Source organism: Nomascus leucogenys, chromosome 4 (assembly GCF_006542625.1).
Source record: "Nomascus leucogenys isolate Asia chromosome 4, Asia_NLE_v1, whole genome shotgun sequence".
Classification (NCBI taxonomy): domain Eukaryota; kingdom Metazoa; phylum Chordata; class Mammalia; order Primates; family Hylobatidae; genus Nomascus; species Nomascus leucogenys.
The window spans coordinates 139,107,783-139,130,659 of NC_044384.1; the positions used below are offsets into that span (position 1 = coordinate 139,107,783).

Sequence of the window (22,877 nt, forward strand, 5' to 3'; positions counted from 1 at the left end):
CTAATGCCCGTCTCCAGGACTCTTATCCTGCCCCCACGCAAGGCCCCGCCTCCAGGACGCCACGAACCTGGACGCTTCCAAGGCCCCGCTTCCAGGATCGCCCTATCCTGGCCACGCCCCAGGACCCGCCAACCTGGACTCTCCCCAGCACCTGCCCTAACGGCGCTTATCCTGGCCCTACCCCAGGCCTCGCCCTCATGTCGCTCATCCTGGCCCCACCCCAGGCCCCGCCCTCATAACGCTCATCCTGGTCTCGCCCTAGGGTCCGCTCCCACGAAGCTCCTCCTGACCCTATCCGCGGGCCCCGCCCCCTGTCTGCCCCCGCGCACTGCCCTGGGCCCGCCCCCTCTTCAGTCCAGGCCCGGCTTCCGCCCGGTCTCCCGGCAACGCTGCGGCCCCGACCACGTCATGGCGCCCGAGGAGAACGCGGGGAGCGAACTCTTGCTGCAGAGTTTCGAGCGCCGCTTCCTGGCTGCGCGCGCACTGCCCTCCTTCCCCTGGCAGGTGGGCGGTGGGGCGGAGAGGCCCGCGGGGCTCTCTGGAGTCCAGGGGCAGACGGGATGGGTCTCCGTGGTGAAGCCCCCGGCGTTCCTGCCACGTGAGTGCCTGGGATCCCGCCGGTCAGGGCCGCGCCACCCGGTCCCCGTCCCTGGGGCCTGGCCAGAGTCGCTCGCACCCCTCCTGCCCCGCGGGCTGGCGGCGGAAGCTGGGTGCGTCTCCACTGTCTTGGGGGGCAGACGCGCGCTCGGTGTGGGGTACAGTTCACGATGATTTTCACGACTTTTTAAAGGCAGTAATCGTTCTGGTCACTGGGACACAGCTGCCCTCGCCCATTCTAAAAAGTCAGCGCCCTCAGGACCGCGGGTAACCACGTCCTCCTGAGCGCGTTGACCAGGTCACAGGCTGTCCCTTGTGCCTCAGTGTTCTCATCTGTATGTCGAGCACCGCACAGAATCGGCTCATGCGCTGAGGCTCTGACGCCTGTGATGGAAGAGTCAGAGAAGGGGGTGGCCTCTCGTCCCTCTGGGGACCTGCCATTCTCAGCACAGGCGCATGGCAGGCAGCAGCCTCCCTTATGCCAGCAGAGGGGCTTAATGCACCCCGCCCCATTTGTAATTCATGTGCGGTGAGCTCACTGGGATGAGTCAGTGTGGATATATATTCCTCCCTAGGTCTGCCCCGTTTTATGGGGTGTTGCTTAATCATTTGCGTTATTCCATTGACAAAATATTTAGCACTCAGAGATCTTTCCTGGTCAGGAGAAATTTGTGCATTTTTAACCCAAAATAGAAACCTTCATAAAAGCATCATAGGTCTCCATTCAGTATTGACTATAATTGTTCACATGCCCATGCTGAATGCTAAGTTGGGCTCACCCTCAACACCCACGAGGTGGGTACTATTATTATCACTCGCATTTGACGAGAGGGATTGTTTGATTAGGGTGAGCCAAGATTGGGCCACTGCACTCCAGCCTGGGCAACAGAGCGAGACTCTGTCAGAAAAAATGAAAAACCAGCACCAGCCTGAAGAGCCTGTGTGTTGCGTGGGGTACTTTGCTGCCCTTGGGCAGAATCTGCATCCCTCCCAGCCAGCAGGCGCTGCGGACCATCTCCTCCCTCTCCCTCCAGGCTCTGGTTTTCCCACCGTCCCCACTCCTGCTGCACCAGTCCATCTGCCCTCCTTTCCAAGTGCCAGGCCGTGGCCACCTCAGAGCTTGCACCGGCTATTCCCACTGCCTGGAACTTGCTCGTCCTGCACTTGGCTTCTCTCAGCTTTAGCTGGAGTGTCACCCTGAGCGTCCCCTCCTCTCCATCCTGTCCCCAGGGACACACGCTCCAAGAGAGCAGTTGCTCCAAGAGAGCTCCAAGAGAGCAGTGGGCCTTCGCAGTGGGCCTTCCCGCCTCTTCCATAAAGCCAGACAGTTGGCGACTGTCCTTACTGCAAAGCCTGGTTCACACTGGCTCCCCTGGGAGGGAGGTGGTTTGGGTCCACATGCCCTGTGTTCCTGCTCAGAATGGGTGTTAGAAATGCTGCCATAGCCTGTGCCACTGCAGTGGAAGCATTTTTAGGAAACGGCTTATATCTTAAGACAAACTTCAGATGCGTGGGGCTGGAACGCTGTGTCAATCTACATCTTTGCTGAGGGATCTGGTAGCCTGGAGTTTGCCCTCTGCTGTGTTGGCTTGAAGCTCATAGGAGACTTAAGCCGGGTTCTCAAGCAATCACCGTTCTGTCCTTTGCTGTAGACTGTGAAGCATCCTGTGTGTGTGAAGCACCCGCTGTCAGTCAAGTATGCCCGGTGCTTTCTCTCAGAACTCATCAAAAAGGTCACTTATGGGCAGTGTCCACCCAGTAGCCGGACAGCATAGCCACCTGCGTGCTGGAGCCCCTGTCCTTCCCAGGCCCTGGGCCTGCTTTGCAAACCCCAGCATGGCAGGGCCCTCCCCAGGCAACTGGCTGTAGCTGCGTGTGACCCATGGGAGACAGTGCAGGGCGGGAATAAGAGGAGGCTGGTGTCTTTCCCTCACTCTGCCTCCTGGGGTTTCTGCAGCAGCTGCTTCTCTGGGGCCCCATCTCCTAGCATATGGATTCTCATTCCTACCAGGCTGGCCCAGCCCACAGCACTGGAACCCTCACCCACACCCTCTGTCCTGCCCGCCGAAAGGGTTGGAGTTTCCTGCTATTGTCTGTCTCTGGGTTGCCCCACAGGCCGCTGCTGGAAGTTTCAGCTCTTGCCATACCTTTGGAACTAGTTCCTCTGGTGAATTCTCCGCATTGATCCTGCTGGAAGGAGCTCTTTCCTGACTGATACAGGATGCATTTTATTTTTTACTTATTTATTTATTTTTTTGAGACAGAGTCTCACTGTGTTGCTGAGGCTGGATTGCCGTGGCACAGTCTTGGCTCACTGAAACCTCTGCCTCCTGGGTTCAAGCAATTCTCGTGCCTAGCCTCCTAAGAAGCTGGGACTACAGGCACACGCCACCATGCCTGGCTAGTTTTTGTATTTTTAGTAGAGACAGAGTTTCACCATGTTGGCCAGGCTGGTCTCGAACTCCTGACCTCAGGTGATCCGCCTGCCTTGGCCTCCCAAAGTGGCGGGATTACAGGCATTAGCCACCGCACCTGGCCTAGGATGGATTTTAAAGATGGGCCCGAACATGCAGGGTTTGACAGGATGTCGAGAGGCCGTTCCTTAGTGGGCAGTAGCAGACCTGCTGAGTGAAAGGGCCACACTTTTAGCAAATAAACAATCCCCTGCTTCTCCAATACCTGCTTTCTCCCTAGTCCTCCCCAAAAGGGTGCATCTGTGGTCACCAGCAGGTCTGCCCTGTGCCACCAGGAGAGGGCAGCAGTCACCCAGTGTAGCCTGCTGCTGGCCTGTGAATCCTAGGACGGGCCAGCTGTGGAGAAGCAGCCTGCTGACAGCCACAGCCTGCAGCATGGGCCGCCCTCATAGTTCTGCCTGGGCTCACTTAAGAGCACCTTTTGTTTTCCTCCTCTCTGTGTTTGATCCAAACACAGAGCTCTCTGTCATGGTCGTGTGGCAGCTCTCACGGAATCCTTGTCTCCTGCCCTAGACTACACCTAACCCTACCCTCTCAACACCTCTTGTTGAAGGCCCTCCCATCCAGGTTTCCCTACTAAGTGGAATTATTTTTTTTTAGAGACAAGATCTCTGTTGCCCAGGCTGTCCTGGAACTCCTGGGCTCAAGCAGTCCTCCCATGTCAGCCTCTAGAGTAGCTGGGACTATTCATCACACACCACCACGCCCAACGAAGTGAATATTTTATATGCCAGCTGGCCGGTATTACACCATTCCATCCCAAATCTCCCCTCCAAACTTGGTGAAAATCATCTGGCCATTTTTACAGATTAGAACGAAAGCAAACAAGCTCTGACTCTGTCTGCCCCCAGCACGAGGCTGTCCACACGGAGCCTTTGGATGAGCTGTACGAGGCGCTGGCAGAGACCCTGATGGCCAAGGAGTCCACGCAGGGCCACCGGAGCTATTTGCTGGTATGAGAAGGGCACACGCCTCCCCCTCACAGCCCAGATACCCTTCCTGCACAAAGTGAAAACGTGGGTGTGGGGTCAGATCCTGACTCACCCATTCTGCAGTCTTAGACATGAGGTCCGTTAACCTTCTTTAGCCTCAGTTTCCCTGTCTGTAAATCAAGCACTTCAACAACAATAGCATGTCTCGTGGGGTTGTTGGGCATTTGTCCAATAGGTAACACACACTACCTGCTTCACAAGGACCTGGTGCCCAGTCCTCAAAGAATACTTGACAGGGCCAGGCATGGTGGCTCACGCCTGTAATCCCAGCACTTTGGGAGGCCGAGGCGGGTGGATCCAAGGTCAGGAGTTCGAGACCAGCCTGGCCAATATGGTGAAACCGTGTCTCTACTAAAAATACAAAAATTAGGCTGGGCGTGGTGGCTCATGCCTGTAATCCCAGCACTTTGGGAGGCTGAGGCGGGTGGATCACCTGAGGTCAGGAGTTCCAGACCAGCCTGGCCAACATGGTGAAACTCCATCTTTATTAAAAATACAAAAATTAGCGGGGTGTGGCAGTGGGCACCTGTAATCCCAGCTACTCAAGAGGCTGAGGCAGGAGAATCTCTTGAACCCAGGAGGTGGAGGTTGTGGTGAGCCGAGATCGCGCCATTGCACTCTGGCCTGGGCAACAAGAACGAAACTCTGTCTCAAAAAAAGCACAAAAATTAGCCGGACATGGTGGCACATGCCTGTAGTCACAGCTACTTGGGCAGCTGAGGCAGGAGAATTGCTTGAACCCAGGAGGTGGAGGTTACAGTGAGCCAAGATCGTGCCACTGATTCCAGCCTGAGTGACAGAGCTCAAAAAAAATAAGATAAAACATAGATACAGAAAACCACAAAGGAAAAACATAGCATATTGAAACATCACAAGGCAGCCACCCCTTCATAGCCACACCTGGCCCCTGGCCACCACTGATCTGTGCTCCATCACCAGAATTCTGTCGTCTCAGGAATGTTGGATGAATGGAATCCTGTGTGGCCTGAGATGAGTGTCTTCCACACCACGTGACACCCTTGAGGCCTGTGCGAGCTGTTGGCATGTCAACAGTTAGCTGCTTCTCATTGCTGAGTGGCGATTGGTCCTGTCATGGTTTATTCAGCCATGTGGTGGATGGCTGCTTGTCTTCTAAGCCACTTGTCTTTTCATTGCTGGACTGACTCTCGCTGTCTCTTGATGAAACCCTCAGAGGCTCGGTCACACTCTCCGAGAGCACGGCCATCATCTCCCATGGCACCATGGGCCTGGTCACATGGGATGCTGCCCTCTACCTTGCAGAATGGGCCATCGAGAACCCGGCAGCCTTCACTCACAGGTGACCTCGGGGCGCAGGGCAGGGCACCGAGGCAGGCTTACCCCGGTGCAGTCACAGACACGGCCCCCTTTCCTCCCGCCAGGACTATCTTAGAGCTTGGCAGTGGTGCCGGCCTCACAGGCCTGGCCATCTGCAAGCTGTGCCGCTCCCGGGCATACATCTTCAGCGACTGTCACAGCTGGGTCCTCAAGCAGCTCCAAGGGAATGCCCTTCTCAATGGCCTCTCATTAGAGGCAGACATCACTGCCAACTTAGCCCTAGGGTGACAATGGCCCAGCTGGACTGGGATGTCACGATGGTCAATCAGCTCTCTGCCTTCTAGCCAGATGTTGTCATTGCAGCAGGTAATGCCCAGCCCTGGGCACCCTGTGCAGGCAGTGTCCTTGCAGCTCTACCCAGCTCTTGGCTCTGGGAAAAGGGAACAATGGACGCTGTCGGGCATGGACATGATGGGGCTTCCAGAAGAGTTACTCTGGGCCTCCATGGTGACATCAAAGGACAGGGGTGCCTCTTAAGGTGACCTTCAAGCCACAGCCCTCTTGTTGGGGACAGGCATACTCCCGTTACAGTCGTCACCACATGGCTGTGTCCCAGAGCCATGCCCTGTGTCCTTCAGAGACCACAGGAGGAAAACAAACACTTCTGGGACAAGGACAGGGCCCTTGAGAGAAGATGGTGTTTGGCTGGGCCACCAAAAACCCCTCGCCTCTGCCAGCACACTCAGTCCCCTCTCTGGTCAAACAGAGCTCTGCCTGTGGTCCTGGGTCTGAGCCCTGAAAACCACAGGTCCAGCGGTGGCCAGGGACACAGGCCCACCCCTGCAAGCCAGCAGACCAATCGGCAGATGCCTGAAACACGAAGTTCACGGCAGGGTCAGGCTTTGTGTCATTTGTAGCCCTCTAGATAGGCCGAGAACCAGAGCTGGTTTTTTAAGGAACACCAGTGAGTCTGGAGATTTTTTTCTTTTGCTTCGGTCTTTTGCAGCTGTCTCTACTAAGGGTTCTCCTTTTACACCCAAGTAATTGCCTTTCCATCTAATGGCCCAAATGGTCAAATGGCATCTAATAGTCTCAACAGACCGCTGCCTCTCTGGCCTCGCCCTGCTGCTGAGGTCAGCATGACCTGGAACTGTCCGCTGGTCCCTTTCAGTAACCTGAAGCTTTCACTGTAGACGTGCTGTATTGCCCAGAAGCCATCGTGTCGCTTGTCGGGGTCCTGCGGAGGCTGGCTGCCGGGAGCACCAGCGGGCTCCTGAGGTCTATGTGGCCTTCACTGTCCGCAACCCAGAGACGTGCCAGCTGTTCACCACCGAGCTGGGTGAGCCCCCACGCCCACCTGGGCCTGCATGGTCCCCGAGCTGTCCCTGCAGGACTCCCGTGGAAGTGAAAGAACTGGGCACCGGGGAAAAGCTAGGATGCCCCACACTCCCACACCATGTGGGGAACTCGGGCAGAGGCCAATGAGCAGGGTGGGCTTGGGGCGTGGGGGGCTTGCGGCAGGAGGACGGCAGCTCAGCACAGGGAGGGAGGGTCTGAGCCCAGCAGCCCTACTGTGTGCTTCACAGCAGGGTTCTCTAAGCCCTTGGGCCTCGGTTTTCTCATCTATAAAATGGAGGTGGTGGGAGAGGCATTTGGGGTCAGGGCTGGACACAGCTGTGGCCTGCAGGACGCTGGAGCACAGGCTGTACAGGCGGATCCACCACGCCACTGTCCTGAGCACCCAGTCGATGGAAGACGAGCAGGGTGACTGTAGAGAAGGGGAACTGGCCCCGTAGTGGGCCAGCCACTGTCCTCAGACCTGACATTTGTCAGCCCCCAGCAACTGTGAGGGTGTGCCATTATTGTCCCATCTCACCGACAAAGACACTAGGACACACAGAGGCCAAGCGACCCCTGAGCTCCTGCAGACTGCAGCCCGGCCACCTGGCTGTCGCGCCTCCACACTACACCCAAGCCCTCCAATGCCACCAGCCTCTGCCCCAGCTCCCCCTGAGCACAGCCCCTCCTGGCAGCCATGAGCACAGATGCACCCGCAGCAGCCTCTGCCTGCACACAGAGACAGGGACGACCCAATGCCTGTCCACGTGGGGCAACCCGTTAACTACAGAGCCAACAAGCAAGCCAGGACGGGAAGGCATACTGGGTTCCACGACAGAGTCCCACACAACCTCGCACAGGAGGCTGGCCAGGCACGGGGCTCAGGCCTGTCATCCCAGCACTTTAGGAGGCTAAGGCAGGAGGACTTCTTGACGCCAGGAGTTCAAGACCAACCTGGGCAACATAGTTAGTGGGACCCCATCTCCACAAAACATACAGAAACTAGCCGGGCGTGGTTGCACATACCTGTAGTCCCAGCTACTCGGGAGGCTGAGGTGGGAGGATGGCTTGAGCCCAGGAGGTGGAGGCTGCAGTGAGCTCTGATCTCACCACTGCACTCCAGTCTAGGCAACAGAGCAAGACCCTGTCTCAAAAAGGCAAAAAAAAAAAAAAAAAAAAAAAAAAAAAGTCTTTCTTTAGATACTTATGTGAAAAAATACCTGCAATATCTTTTAAGTGAAAAAAGTGCCAAACAGCACACATAGTTAAGCCACCACCCACTTTTTTTTTTTTTTTTTTTTTTTTGAGACAGAGTCTGGCTTTGTATTGCCCAGCCTGGAGTTCAGTGGTGCCATCTCGGCCCACTGCAACCTCCCACCTCCCAGGTTCAAGCTATCCTCCCATCTCAGCCTCCTGAGTAGCTGGGACTGCAGGTGCGTGCTACCACGCCTGGCTAATTTTTGTGTTTTTTGTAGAGTCGAGGTTTTGCCATGTTGGCCAGGCTGGTCTTGAACTCCTGACCTCAAGTGATCTGCTGCCTCAGTCGCCCAAAGTGTTAGCCACTGCACCCAGCCCCATTTTTGTTTAAATTAGGGTTAAGGTTAGGGTTAGGGTTAGGGTTAATCACCCACACATGGTTATGAGTACCTATATTCCCAACTACTCAGGAGGCTGAGGTGGGAGGATGGCTTAAGTCCAGGAATTTGTGGCCACCTTGAGCAACATAGCAAGACTTCATCTCAAAAAAAAATTATCACAATAATCATTTTCACATAAGTATACCTATAGGGGAAAACCTAGAGTATATATATAGCAGGCTTGTCCAACCTGCGGCCCAACACAAATCTGTAAACTTTCTTAAAACAGCACGAGGATTTTTTGTGATTTTTTTCTTTTAGCTCATCAGCTATTGCTAGCATTAGTGTATTTTATGTGTGGCCCAAGGCGATTCTTCTTCCAGTGTGGCCCAGGGAGGCCAAAAGATTGGACATCCCTGATATACACGTTAACAGGTGCCATCCTTGGATGTCAGGATTATACAGGCTTCTACACGTTCATGTCTGTACTACTTCATTTTTATAAATATGCATTTTCCACTTGTAACAAAAAACTGTGATTGAAAATCATCCCGGGACACAGTGTCTCACGCCTGTAATCCCAACACTGTAAGAGGCTGAGGCTTTGGGACGCTGAGGTGAGCGGATCACTTGAGGTCAAGAGTTCAAGACCAGCCTGGCCAACACGGTGAAACCCCATCTCTACTAAAAACACAAAAATTAGCCAGGCGTGGTGGTGCACACCTATAATCCCAGCTACGTGGGAGGCTGAGGCAGGAGAATCACTTGAACCTGGGAGGCGTTGCAGTGAGCTGAGATTGCGCCACTGCACTCCAGCCTGGGGAACAGAGTAAAACTCCATCTAAAAAAAAAAATAATAAAAGAGGCTGAGCATCACTTGAGGCCATGTGATCAGGACCCCGTCTCTAGAAAATAAAAAAATTACTGGCATGGTGGCACACACCTGTCACCCCAGCTACTCAGGAAGTGGGAGGATTGATAGAGCCCAGGAGTCGAGGCTGTGGTGAGCAATGACTGTGCCACTGCACTCCAGCCTGGGATGACAGAACAAGATTGTATCTCAAAAAAAAAAAAAAAAAAGAATCATTCTGGCTAATGGCTCTTCAGACATCTGTGCTTATGAGAACACCAGCCCCTTCTAAGCTTTGTGTGTGTGTGTGTGTGTGTGTGTGTGTTTTTTTTTTTGAGATGGAGTCTCACTCTGTCACTCAGGCTGGAGTGCAGTGGCACAATCTTGGCTCACTGCAACCTCCGCCTCCGGGGTTCAAGCAATTCTCCTGCCTCAGCCTCCCAAGTAGCTGGGATTACAGGCACCCGCCACTGTGCCTGGCTAATTTTTGTATTTTTGTAGAGATGGGGTTTCACCATGTTGGCCAGGCTGGTCTCGAACTCCTGACCTCAAGTGATCCGCCCGCCTTGGCCTCCCTAAGTGTTGGGATTACAGGTGTGAGGCACTGTGCCCGGCTGCTTTCTAAGCTTTGTGAAGAGTGGGTTGACTGAGCAGCCAGGTAGATGTGGGTTCAGATCTCTGCTTCTGTCCCGCTGTGCCAAGTGCTGGGGCAGACGCGGGCAGAGAGTGGACAGCGGCACGGTGCCTGCTGCTAGCCATTTCTATGCAAAACCAGATTTCTGGTCCCATCCTGGAGGCCAATTCTGGGTACCTGGGTGGGCCTGGGAACCTGTGAACCAAGTAAATTGACTTAGGCACCCCCCACCCCGCCAGGCCTGTCCTAGCAGCCCCACACAATACGCTCATGTCCTGTTCCCAAACACCGCCATCCTCAATCATGTGCTCTGTTTCCAGGCCGAGTCGGGATCAGGTGGGAAGCGGAAGCTCATCATGACCAGAAACTGTTTCCCTACAAAGAGCACTTGGAGATGGCAATGCTGAGCCTCACACTGTAGGACTCACACACGCCTCCAACGTGATTGTGAGAATCAAGTCACTCTCGTGGGAAGAATTTTTATATGGGAAAGTGGATAAAACTTTCATTGGACTGGAATGTTGAAAGAATGTTAAATTCCAAATCAGGAACCACAAACTGCCCTCTAATAAGACATCGGCTATCTAAGCGTGTGGGTGCCCCCTTTCTGCCAGCAGTTCTGGTTCTGAAGAAAATCACCATAAATCAGACATGAAAATTCTGGCTCCAAAAATAGCATTTTCTTTGTGCAAATAAAAACGTGTGTATCAAGTATGATGTTCCCCCAACGTGGACACACTCGGTTCCTCACAAGGCCAAGCCCGCTGCAGCTGCCACATCCCTGGGCTTATGGTGCAGCAGGTGCTTTTTTCAAGGCAGGAATCAAAGTGTTAGGAACATGGCAGAAAGATGACACCTGGAGACCAAATGCAGGATGAGGAGCACTGCAGAGGTCACAGGGCAGTCACAGAACAGTAATGTGCTAGCAGGGCCATGGAGCGTGAAGAACAGAAAAAGACAGGAAGCGTTTCTGAGCCTCCAAAGAAGAAATCAGGGCCAACCACAGCTTCCTGGGTCACAGAACCAATTCATTCACCAGGCGGCACCACTGCCGTCATTTCAGGTTCTGGCCACTGGGTGGCGCTGCTCGAAAGGTTTGCCCTGAGACTCTGAGAAGAAGCTGCGGGAAGGACAGCAGGAGTCCTGGGGTTTTAGCCTCTGGCCCAGGAGTTATGTGTCCATAACAAAAGGCAGCACAGTCTGCACCCAGCTCTCATCCTATCAGAGCTGCTGCGACTCCCGCAGGTTCTCTCGGAACTGGTTTAGCTTTCCTGCAGGATCAGGAAAGTTTGAGAAAAGCATCTGCAAAATACTAAAGAGCAGAGCTTACCTCATTTCCTGTCCCCACCCCATCCCAGGTCACCACCTGGCTGACCCCAGGTCCCTGACCCAACAACAACCCCTCCCAAGTCCCTAACTCCCTTACTTGGACTTCAGACCCTTCACATCTTAGCAGCGCTCCGCCTCCAACTTTACATCATGCTTTCTGGAAACTTCCCTGTATGTCCCACTTTCCCACACTCGGTGCCCTGGAGCACCTTCCGGCCTCTACATGCTGTACGTTCCCCTGTGAGCAGCCTCCTCTCGGCCTCTGGCCAACATAGTCCCACCCATCTGTGGGTAACAAGGGGGTGTCGGTGTTCTTTTCGGCCTTGCTAAACTGTCTGAATCAAGGATCACAAACTACAGCCTGCAGGCCAAATCCAGCCCACAGCCTGTGTTTGTAAATAGTTTTATTGGAACGAAGCCACACCCCTTAATCTACAGATGATCTGTGGCTACTTTCACACCACAACGGATTACCATGGTTCGACAGAGACTGGGGGACCCAGTCTAAATGACTTCCGACCTGGACCTTTACTGAAAATCCTGCCAATCATTCTGTTGGCAAGAATGATGTATTACTTTTTGCAAGAAACAAGTAACCTTTGCAGAATTCCACCCATCTTTCAAGGCTGGTCCCAGAAGTTCCCTTTGCCCTCCCACCTACCTGATCCTGATCACTTCCTAAACTGCAGCCTGGCCCACCCGGCTCCAGGATCATTTGTGGAGTGTCAGCTCCATAAATCCAGAGGGCAGGTGGGGGTGTGTCCTAGCTTTCCCAAGCCTACTGTACCGAAATGGGACAGCAGAGTAGGCCAGCCTCTGTGACTTCTGCTCCCTCCCTAGCTTTTCCACCAGACCCCACATGGTCCCACCCTGGCTGTGGGAAGCAGGGATCAGGGAGCGTGGCTTGGTGCCAGTCTCCAGAACCCTGCCCACCCTGGCGTGGTGGCAGACATGGCTACCTGCAGCTGAGCTGCCATTTCCTCTGAGTCCTCAAAGACCAGGCCATTTTCTTCATGTTTCACCAGCTCATGTAAACTGCAGGGAGAACCAAGGGAGCCTGAGAGCTGCCTGGAGAAGACACCAGACCCCTAGGGTGCCCACCTGGGCTCCCACCCACCCCACGCTCAAGCCAGGCTGGGGATTGGAACACGGGGTGTGGTTTCCGGGAGCTGGTTCTTAGATTTGGCATCTGAAGGGTATAAAGGCCTGGGGGGTGCACAGCAAAATGGCCAAACCGATTTGAGGAGGGAGCCTTAAGGAGGGTTTGTACCTTCTGTGCTGGATGCTCTTCAAGGACTGAAGAATTATTTTTGCATGTTTTTCTTCATTCCATGGCCATGGAACAAGTAAAGGCAACCCCCTGGGGACTGGTTCAGCATATAAAAGATGACTTTTCTAGGGCACCAGAATTGATCCCGACATTCCCTGAGCTCAGCTCACACAAGGGGCTCGCATCCCAGAATCCCATCCGGGGGCCGGCTCCTGAGCAGGGGCCAAGGGCTCAGTTTGTGCTGGGGCTGCTGCTTCTAGAATCTCCTCTAACGCCACCCTTCCAAACACCCGTCTATGCTGGGTGGAGTGAGGCCACAGCATGACACTCATTTAACTGATTCAAACCCACCATGTGAGCTTGGCCAAAAGGGACATGGTGGGAGAGAAAGAAACAAAGAAAACCACGTAAGCCTGCAGGCAATTCCCACCAATTCTACTCTAGGAGCAAAAGCCCTGAGTGGAGTTCTAGTATTTAAGGTGCTTTTTTTTCATATTAGGTTGGTGCCAAAGTAATTGCCATTTTTAATGGCAAAAACCGTGATTACTTTTGTACCAACCTAAATATAACATGAGCTCTAAATGGAAGCAACTACATCAGTGAGGCTCAGCCCAGCCACAGTAACCGCAGGGCTCCTCCTCATGGCCTCCAGTGTGTGCTGGACTGACCAAGGGGCAGGGCCTCACTGTGGGCAGCTCGCTCTGCACTGCTTCCCCCTCAGCGGTGGATCTGTGAAGCTATCCCCAGAAAGATTCGGATTCTGCTCCCACCACTTGAAGTTCACGGCACACGCAGGCAAACAGCACCTGAACATGTCCACCACCTTCACGGGCAGCTCCAGCCCCCTGGAGGACGTGTCCAGACAGACACCCAGGTCCCCCGACCCTGCTAGGCAAGAGGGGTGGGTCACAGCGCTGGTCTCTGCCCTGGGAACACAAATCCTCCCAGCACAGTGAGGCAACATCCCCGGAGAAGAGTGAAAATCGGAGAAGGCCCCCAACAGCCCCAAGCACAAGTGGCTTAAGCTGGCCAAGCAGCCACATGGACTGCCTGGGACATCTGAAAATGTAAGTTGACACCTTTTCTACGTAACCACAATTTGTTTTTTGTTGTTGTTGTTTTGTTTTGTTTTGAGACAGAATCTCACTCTGTCACCCAGGCTGGAGTGCAGTGGCACAATCTCAGCTCACTGCAACCTCCACCTCCCAAGTTCACCTCCCACCTATAATCCCAGCATTTTGGGAGGCCAAGGCGGGCGGATCGCCTGAGGTCAGGAGTTCAAGACCAGCCTGGCCAACATGGTGAAACCCCATCTCTACTAAAAAAAATACAAAATTAGCGAAGCGTCGTGGCAGGTGCCTATAATCCCAGCTACTCAGGAGGCTGAGGCAGGAGAATCGCTTGAACCCGGGAAGGCAGAGGTTGCAGTGAGCCAAGATCGCGCCATTGCACTCCAGCCTGGGCTACAAGAGCGAAACTCCATCTCAAAATAATAATAATAATAATAATAATAATAATAATAATAAGCCACAGCACACCCACCACAAACCAGCTGTCAGTGTGAAAATAAAGCCAAACAGCTTAACATTTCTAAACACTAGCTGGGGCCAGGCGTGATGGGTCACGCCTGCAATCCCAGCAGTTAGGGAGGCCAAGACGAGAGGATCACTTGAGGTCAGGAGTTCAAGACCAGCCTGGCCAACATGGTGAAACCCTGTCTCTACTAAAAATACAAAAATAAGCCAGGTGTTGTGGCGGGCTCCTGTAATCCTGTAATCTACTCGGGAGGCTGAGGTGGGAGAATCGCTTGAACCCAGGAGGCGGAGGTTGCATGAACTGAGATCGTGCACTCCAGCCTAGGCAATGGAGCACGACCGTCTAAAACAAAGACTAGCTGGAGAATCCTGCCCGGAAAAGGCCCTCAGCCTCCAACTGCTCTGCTCACTCGAAGCTGGAAGATGCGGCTCTAGAGATGCATCAGGACAAAGCCACGACTCCCCACTTGGAGAAATCAACGGGGAAAGAGACGGAGGCAAAGGAGAACCATCTCACTGGGAGAGGCGACGCTGTTTGACACATCGTCCCTGTACCTCCCAAAGCCACTGCCCTCCCCCACCTGGGCAACAGTGGCCCCAGCCCCAGGCCCAGCCCTCCTGCAGGAAGGAAGAGGACTGAATGGAGGGCGTGGCAGGCGGAAAGGACGTAGCCTCCTCAAACCCCTTAGTAAAGGGCCTCTGGGGCCACCTGGCAGGGAGGGGGTGGCACACAAGGAAGTAGCCTCCTCCCAGGAGTTCAGCCAGAGCCCAGGTCGTGTCCCCAAGTGGCCTCCAGAGCCACCTTTTCAGAAAAAGTACATCCCGCCCACCCCTGTTCCCCCTGCTTAAGGCCCCGCCTCCTCCCTGAGCCTCCTGCTGGCTTCACCTAGAAGCGGGGGTAGTCCTCGGCCCTCCAGCCAGGGGGTGCAGACCTGGATGTGCTGGAAATGCTTCTGGTGGATGAGGCGGTTGTAATACTCCCTCAGAGGCCCTTTGCCTTCATAGAGAAGAGCAGACACTGCCATGGACCCGTCTCTGTCCCTGCCACATGGCCCCAGGCCCAAGACACTCCCCCCTAGGAGGGATCCCTTTCCCAGAAGCTCCACCCCTTGGCAGCTCCAGTCAGGCCCCAACCGGGCCCTTCCAGAAGCAACCCAGGAGCCCGGAGACCTGCAGGGGTGTGTGCACCCTGACCCCTGACACATAGCCCTGCACCTGCAGCCAGCTGGCCTCGGGCTGCAAACATGGCGGGGTAAGCACTGGCCTGGCACCCGACCGCCTACTGGGTGGATCCAGCCTTTTGTCTGTGTTGTGCACAGGGGAAATGAGGACTCCCCCTGCCCTGGCACAGCCCCCAGAGCACATGGCACAGGTTCCAAGTCGCCCCTGCCCTGCCACAGCCCCCAGAGCACATGGCGTGGGTTCCAAACCACTCCCGAGAGCCTAGAAGCCAGAGGAGGGAGGAAACCAGGACCAGCAGCTGGCGCAGACCCCGCCTCTTCCCACACCGCTTCCGCTTTCCTCCCTCCTCACTGAGTCACCTTGAAAGGGCTCAGCAGCAGTAACTGTGGGACAGGGGCTCTTCCCTTTCAAAAGCTAAAAAAGGCATGGTTAAGGCACCAATGACATGGCCGGGCACAGTGGTTCATGCCTGTAATTCCAGCATATTGGGAGGCCGAGGCGGGTGGATCACCTGAGGTCAGGAGTTCAAGACCAACCTGGCCAACATGAGGAAACCCTGTTTCTACTAAAAATACAAAAATAAGCTGGGTGTGGTGGCCACCTGTAGTCCCAGCTACACAGGAGGCTGAGCCACGAGAATTGCTTGAATGTGAGGGGCGGAGGTTGCAGTGAGCCGAGATCGCACCACTGCACCCCAGCCTGGGTGACAGAGACTTTGTCCCAAAAAAAAAAAAAAAAAAAAAGATACCAATGACGTAACAACAACAAAAAGATGCCTGGAAACTACTGAAAAAGTAGAAAGCTTGGTGTCTACAGATTCAAATCTGGGCTCCCTGCCCTGCTGTGAAACCCTCTGAGCCTCAGTTTCTCCCATGTCAAGCAGTATAAGACCCTATGGCAGAGAGCTGCAGTGAGGATTAAGGAGACAAGATCGTGGGAAGCACAGCATAAAGGCTACGTGCCCCTCCCCCTCTGCCATCCCCCAACCAAACAGACACCCAGGGTCCCAGGCGGTACCTGTTATCACACAGACGAGAGAAAGAAGATTATGTCCATCAAGAGTCAGTTGTTCAAACTCTGTGTTTAAAAAAAGAAAAAAATTCTACATGGAATTTCTGATAGAATTTTTTTTTTTTTTTCTGACAGACTCTCGCTCTGTCACCCAGTCTGGAATGCAATGGCATGACCTCAGCTCACTGCAACCTCTGCCTCCCGGGTTCAAGTAATTCTCATGCATCAGCCTCCCAAGTAGCTGGGATTACAGGCGCCCACTACCCTACCTAGCTAATTTTTGTACTTTTAGTAGAATAACGTTTTCGCCATGTTGGCCAGGTTGATCTCGAACTGCTGACCTCAGGTGATCTGCCTGCCTCAGCCTCCCAGAGTTCTAGAATTACAGGTGTGAGCCACCGTCCCCATTCAGAAAAAAATTTTTAAATAAACAATAGCCAGAGTCACCTGCTCAGGTGGAGAAAGAGCACTGCTCTGGCGGGGAGGCCACCAGCCTCTGTGAGATACTCTCCTGGAGGGGGCATTTCAGCCTGAGGGCCTGATCACTCAGTGACCCAACTGGGGATTCAGGGCGGCCCACTTCCACCACCCCTACTGTCCCCAGGCTGCCCCACCCAGTGGCCCAGGACAGGAACATGCTGCAGGCCAGGCAAGCAGCTCACAGCTCAGCGGCCCCCGACAAGCCCAGAGCTCCTCAGCGCAGCCACACACCTACTTTCTAAAGCTGCCAGCAGGATAGAGAAGTCTTCATCCTCTATGAGAAGAGAATTGAATGTCAGGGGCCTGTTTCTAGACACCAGTCTTCCAACTCACACGCCCTCCCCTTCTCATTGAGACCGTGGCGGGGTGGGGACATGCAGGACTGGCAGGGCTGAGAACACCGGTTGGCCAGGTGCCCGTCACACCAACCCCAAGTGCCCCAGGGTTTGTGCAGACCTGTCCAGCTTGTGCTGCTGACCAGCAGGGCTGGCCACTCATGGAGACGTGTCACCAGCCCACTCCCAGCATCCCGCTCCATGAAGGCCGACTGCTCCATGGCTGGGTCCTCAGGTTCTGAGCTGAAGGAGCAGAAAAAAAACCCTGTGAGAGGCCACAGAGCAGGCCCAGGGCCCAGAACGGGCAACTCCTGCCGTGGTGAGGCCTGCAGGCTCCCAACAGTTGGGGTGCCTGGCCGCATCAGCAGCACCAGGCCACCCCTGCCATCCGAGGCCCCGGCTTCCTTTCTCTAATATTGTTGCCGGGTGCTAAGATTACAACAGCAAACAAGACTGACTAATTCCTTTTCTCCACGGAACTTACTGTCTTATCATCCCCTAGACTCAAGATGAGGGTGCTAGGACGCCCTCCCACACCACCCCAGCTTAGCCAGGGGCACACTTCAGGGTATGTGGACCTGCACAAAGGTCCCTTCCTTAGCCCCATGAGACACCCCAGGGGACACACAGGTCCACAGATCCTGCCACAGGCCTGGGAACCCATTGGCAGGACAGTAAGACAGTGCAGGGGTCCACAAACATTTCTTAAAGGGCCAGAGAGTAAATACTTCAGGCTTTGCAGGCCACATGTTCTCTGTTGCAAAACGCAATTCTGCTATTGTAGCTCAAAGGCGGCTATAGACAACTCAGAAGTTAATGAGTGTTTTGTGTCCCAGTGAAACTTGATTTACAAAAGCAGGAGACTGGCCTGTAGCCTTAGTTTGCCAACCCCTGGATGAATGGGTTCCCAGGTCTGCAGTGAGAAGGGGAGAGGCCAGGGCAGTGGCAAGCAGGAGAGAAGGCAGCTGAGGATGGGAGGCCTACCGGGCCCTGACTGGAGAGTGTGTGCTGCCCAGCTTCATGAAGAGCCAGTGCTGCAGGTCCAGAGGTGCCTCTTTAAAGAAAGATGCCGGCTCGTCGTAGACGGTCACAGCCCTGCAATGAAATCATGGCAGGGCTATTTCATTAGTCCAGCATGGAGGCTACTTTCTGCTCAAACCACTCATTTGGGTCCCGCGCCCAACATCACCCATCCTCAGCAAAACAACCTTTATTTCCTTCTTCCTGGTTTCCAGAAATTTCCCCTAAAGACCTGAGGAATCATTGAATGAAAGGGGCTTTTTACAAACAGGAAACTTAAGTGGAGTGCCAATACACAACAGGGACTGCCCCAGGCTAGGTCTAAGATAAAACCAGACTGTGGACAACAGGACAGATAAGACCCACAGGGCTCTGCACTGCCTGGGTCTGTTATTATGTGGAGGAACGTCTTAGTCTGTTGCTCCTGTGGGTGTAGCTAAAGCATGAACCATGAGTCTTCATCCTTAGAAAGCAGTTAGACAGACACCTGAGAACCAATCCCAAACTGCAGCCTTCCACAGAACCTTCTGGAACCTTCTGGAATGCAACTCATTACTGCCAGAGGGTCTTTGATGAGAGTCTACTCTCCACCATTTGTCTTCAAAGAGAATACCCACATATTCTCTTTCTGTGGAAAGGTAAGCTATTAGAGTTTATGCAGTCTGGTATATTAATTGAGAGCTTTACTTCAAAGAATGTCACGTTTACGATTCAGTCTCACAGACTGGGTTAAAAAGGCAGTGTTGGCTATTAAGTTGTAAATTACTATGATGATCATTATTATTATTCCAGCAAGCTGTGAGAAATGAGCATTATCTCACAATATCTGCATTTTAGTGAACCTGAAGGAAGAGTGTATTTGCTGGAATTACAGGAGCCTGAGAACCACAGGGGAATTCTCACTGCAGGGTATTCAGGGTCCAAAGCTGATTCTATTTTGCATGCTCAATCCTTCCTCGATTTATTTTTATTTATTTATTTTTTGAGGCAGGGTCTCACTCTGTCGCCCAGGCTGGAGTGCCTTGGTGCAATCTCAGCTCACTGCAACCTCGCCTCCCGGGTTCAAGTGATTCTCCTGCCTCAGTCTCCAGAGTAGCTGGGATTTCAGGCACCCAACCCAAAGCCCAGCTAATTTTTGTATTTTTAGTAGAGACAGGATTTCACCATGTTGGCCAGGCTGGTCTCGAACTCCTGACCTCACGTAATCCTCCTACCTCGGCCTCCCAAAATGCTTGGATTGCAGGCATGAGCCACCGTGCCCGGCCCTCAATTTTATTTTTCTATTTATTTATTTATTTATTTAGAGATGGATTTTCACTCTTGTCCCCCAAGCTGGAGTGCAGTGGCATGATCTCGGCTCACTGCTACTTCTGCCTCCAGGATTCAAGCGATTCTCCTACTCAGCTTCCCGCATATCTGGGATTATAGTCATGCACCCCTAAGCCTGGCTAATTTTTGTATTTTTAAGTAGAGACAGGGTTTCAACATGTTGGCCAGGCTGGTCTCAAACTCCTGACCTCAGGTGATCCACCTGCCTCGGCCTCCCAAAATGCTGAGACTACAGGTGTGAATCACTGCACCTGGCCCTTCAATTTAATTTTAATAAAATTATCAAGGAAATAAGCCACAAAAAGACAATGTGCAGACTTTAGAACAGAGCTGTCCGATAGAAATATAATGTAATCCACATGTGTAATATTAAATAATTTAGTCACCACATTAGAAAAAGTAAAAGGGGTGAAATGAATTCTCCTAGTAAACTTTAACCAATATATTCAAAATATTATTATTTCAACATTAATGAATACTTAAAAATTCTTAATGGATATTTTATGTTCTTTTTTTTTGCTTATGAAGGCTTGGAAATCTAGTGTATATTTTACACTAGCAGCATATCTCAATTGAGATGGCCACATCTCAAGTGCCCAGTAGCCACGTGTGGCCTGAGGCCATGACTCTGGGCAGTACAGCTTTAGGTGAGTCTAGGGCAAGGCAGAGGGGGGCACCTGGGATCAGGTGTGGAGCCTGGGGCCTTGTTTAGCACCCTTTGGTGAGGGCACTTTCTTCCCATAAAACCCAGGTCAAGCATGCCTCACAAAGGGGCCAGTGGAGGTGCCTCAGTTTACTTGGGAGCTTGGCGTCTCCAGCTTGCCTTCCTACTGCCTGGAAGAAGATTGGTGTCCTCTTGCCTTCTCTAGCCCCTTTCCCAAGAACCCTCCCAGAATTTAGTCCTATGAAGGGCCAGGGGTGCAAGGAGTCACCCACACAATGACAGGACCCACCAGCAATACCAGAAGTTGGCCAGCCCTACTCATGCAAATTCCTTTCTGCCAGCTGGACATCACAAGGGTTTCAGACTGCCATCCTGTGGCAACCCCATTTTGGGGTCTGGGGATGTAAGGGTTACTGTATTAATCCATTCTCACTCTGCTAATAAAGACATACCTGAGACTGGGTAATTTATAACGAAAAAGAGGTTTAATGGACTCACAGATCCACATGACTGGGGAGGGCTCATGATTATGGCAGAAGGTGGAGGAGGAGCAAAGTCACATCTTACATGGCAGCAGGCAAGAGAGTTGTGCAGGGGAGCTTCCCTTTATAAAACCATTGATCAGGCAGGGCACAGTGACTCACATGTCTAATCACAGCACTTTGGGAAGCCAAGGTGGGTGGATCACCTCAGATCAGGAGTTTGAGAACCGCCTGGACAACATGTTGAAACCCCATCTCTAATAAAAATACAAAAATTAGCCAGGCGTGATGGCTCATGCCTGTTATCCCAGATTCTTGAGAGGCTGAGGCACGAAAATTGCTTAAATCCAGGAGGCAGAGGTTGCAGTGAACTGAGATCACGCCACTGCGCTCCAGCCTGGGCAACAGAGTGAGACTCGGTCTCAAAAAAAGAAAAAAAGAATTAGATCTTGTGAGACTTATTCAATGACATGGGAACAGCAGGGGAAAGACCCACCCCATGATTTAGTTACCTCCCACTAGGTCCCTCCCACAGCATGTGGTGATTATGGGAACTACAATTAGAGATTTGGGAGGGGACACAGCCACACCATATCAGTTATTGAGCTGGGCATCTTCTTCCTTGAATGCACATTGGCCTCTGAGGCACTTCCTGGTTAACCTCATTCCACAGCTGAGAAAACCCAGGCTTGGCACAGGCAAGGGATCTGACCCAACGTCTCCCATCTTATTAGTGGAAGGACCAAGACTGGACCCACAACTGTTCTCCTGTTTTGAGTCACCATGTTGCCCCCACGATCAGATCTCAAAACAAGCAGACATGGGGGGCTCAGAAAGTCCCCAGCCTAGAACTTTCCTGTCAACCCAATGACACTAAAGGCTAAGCTGGCTGCTTATTATTCTGGATTCACACTAGAATGACCTTGGGGTGTGTTTCACACAGGCCAACGTCTGAAGTTTCACCCCCAGCTAACTGACTATGAATCTCTGGGTTGGGGCTTGGGCACTGATATTCATGCAGAGCTTCTGAGATGATCCTATTGCATTGCAAAGTTGACACCTGCAGAAACATTGCACACTTTTTCATTCATTTAGTTATTAAATACGTAATATTTACTATTATTTTTCCAGACACGGAAGCGTTGCAAGAACAGTACAAAGACATCCTTCAAACCCTTCCCTGAGATTCCCCAGCTCTACCATTTTACCCCATTTGCTTTATTATTTTCTAAGTGGCAGATGAGTTATCCTTTACCCCTAAATATTCCTGTGTATTCCTTAATAACAAGGACTTTCTCTTATATAACCAAGGCAATGATCAAAATCAGGAAACTAACCCTGCTACAGTACGGTTTTCTAATGTATGGACCTCATTCAGATTTTGCCATTTAATCCAATGATGTACATTGGAGCAAACGATCATCCCAGATCATGCATTATTTTCAGTTGTTGTGTCTCTGTAGGTCCCTTTTAGCCTGGAACAGCTCCTCAGCTTTTCTTTATCTTTCATGGTATTGGCATTCTTGAAGAACGCAAGACAGTTATTTGATAGAATGTCCCTTACTTTGGATTTGGCTGATGTTTCTTGGGGGTGATATTCCTATGCATTTGGGGTGGGACTATCACAGCAATGGTGTCATGTTCTCTGTGCATCGCATCAGGAGGGACATGCTGATGGTTTACCCCATTACACCAAAGTGAATGTTGATCGTTCAGTGAAGGTGGGCGCAGGTTCATTGCGTTATATTGCAGAAGCCATCATCAGCCATACTGGCTCTGATTAACGGATCATCTTACGTAGCCATTTATCTAACAAGGCTGTAAGGGTCTTGAACTCAGGGTAAGCAAGCCTTAAAGCAGAAGACAAGAAAGAAAGGAAGGCTCTGGAACCTGGAGCTTTGGCAAAGGGGGCAGGTGTGGGGAACGCATCACCAAAGTTGCTCCTGGCATTAGGAGGAAGAGGAAGGAGAACATTCTATCTAGAAGGGGTTTGGAGTTAGCCAGAGGGTCGTGAGAGAGTCAGAGTCTGCCCCCTTGTGGTTTTGCTGAGGGCTGCACTGTGGTAGACAGGCCTTTCATTGCTGCTCTTGAAAATTTTGTTTCGCAATCCTGCATCTAAAACAGAGCAATTCTTTTTCTAAGTTTTGGCCCACTTTGCTTCATCTGTCTTCTCTTCTCTTATTTTTAGAGACAGGGCCTTGCTCTGTTGCCCAGGCTGGAGTGCAGTGATGTGATCATAGGTCACTGCAGGCTTGACATCCTGGGCTCAAGTAATCCTCCTGCCTTAGCCTCCTGAGTAGCTGGGATTACAGGTGTGCACCACTGCACCTGGCTAATTTATTTTACTTAGTTTAGTTATTGTAGAGACGAGGTCTCACTTTGTTGCCCAGGCTGATCTTGGACTCTTGGCTTCAAGGCATCTTCCTACCTCAGCCTCCGAAAGTGTTGAGATGACAGGCACGAGCCACCACGCCCACCTCTG

The 22,877-nt window shown here is 52.5% G+C and overlaps 2 protein-coding genes and 1 pseudogene across 3 annotated transcripts; 2 read left to right on the forward strand and 1 right to left on the reverse strand.

Annotated features, from left to right (window-relative positions):
- The first annotated feature begins 3 nt into the window (after positions 1–3).
- Positions 4–1,443, forward strand: LOC115834669 (formin-like protein 5). Its single transcript, XM_030810064.1, has one exon. The coding sequence runs from the start codon at positions 4–6 to the stop codon at positions 769–771; it is 768 nt and encodes a 255-aa protein (XP_030665924.1). The 3' UTR covers positions 772–1,443.
- Positions 1,444–5,315: 3,872 nt separating this feature from the next.
- Positions 5,316–10,472, forward strand: LOC100597045 (annotated as a pseudogene). The gene is made up of 3 exons (XR_004029819.1): positions 5,316–5,725; positions 6,553–6,698; positions 10,079–10,472. The product of XR_004029819.1 is annotated as a putative protein N-methyltransferase FAM86B1 (transcript).
- ALG1L (ALG1 chitobiosyldiphosphodolichol beta-mannosyltransferase like) lies at positions 10,227–18,064 on the reverse strand. The gene is given in 6 exon segments (XM_030812364.1): positions 10,227–11,060; positions 12,047–12,122; positions 13,128–13,242; positions 16,092–16,151; positions 17,022–17,143; positions 17,885–18,064. Coding segments are annotated over 6 exon segments (654 nt in total). The 5' UTR covers positions 17,923–18,064; the 3' UTR covers positions 10,227–10,817.
- Positions 18,065–22,877: the final 4,813 nt, after the last annotated feature.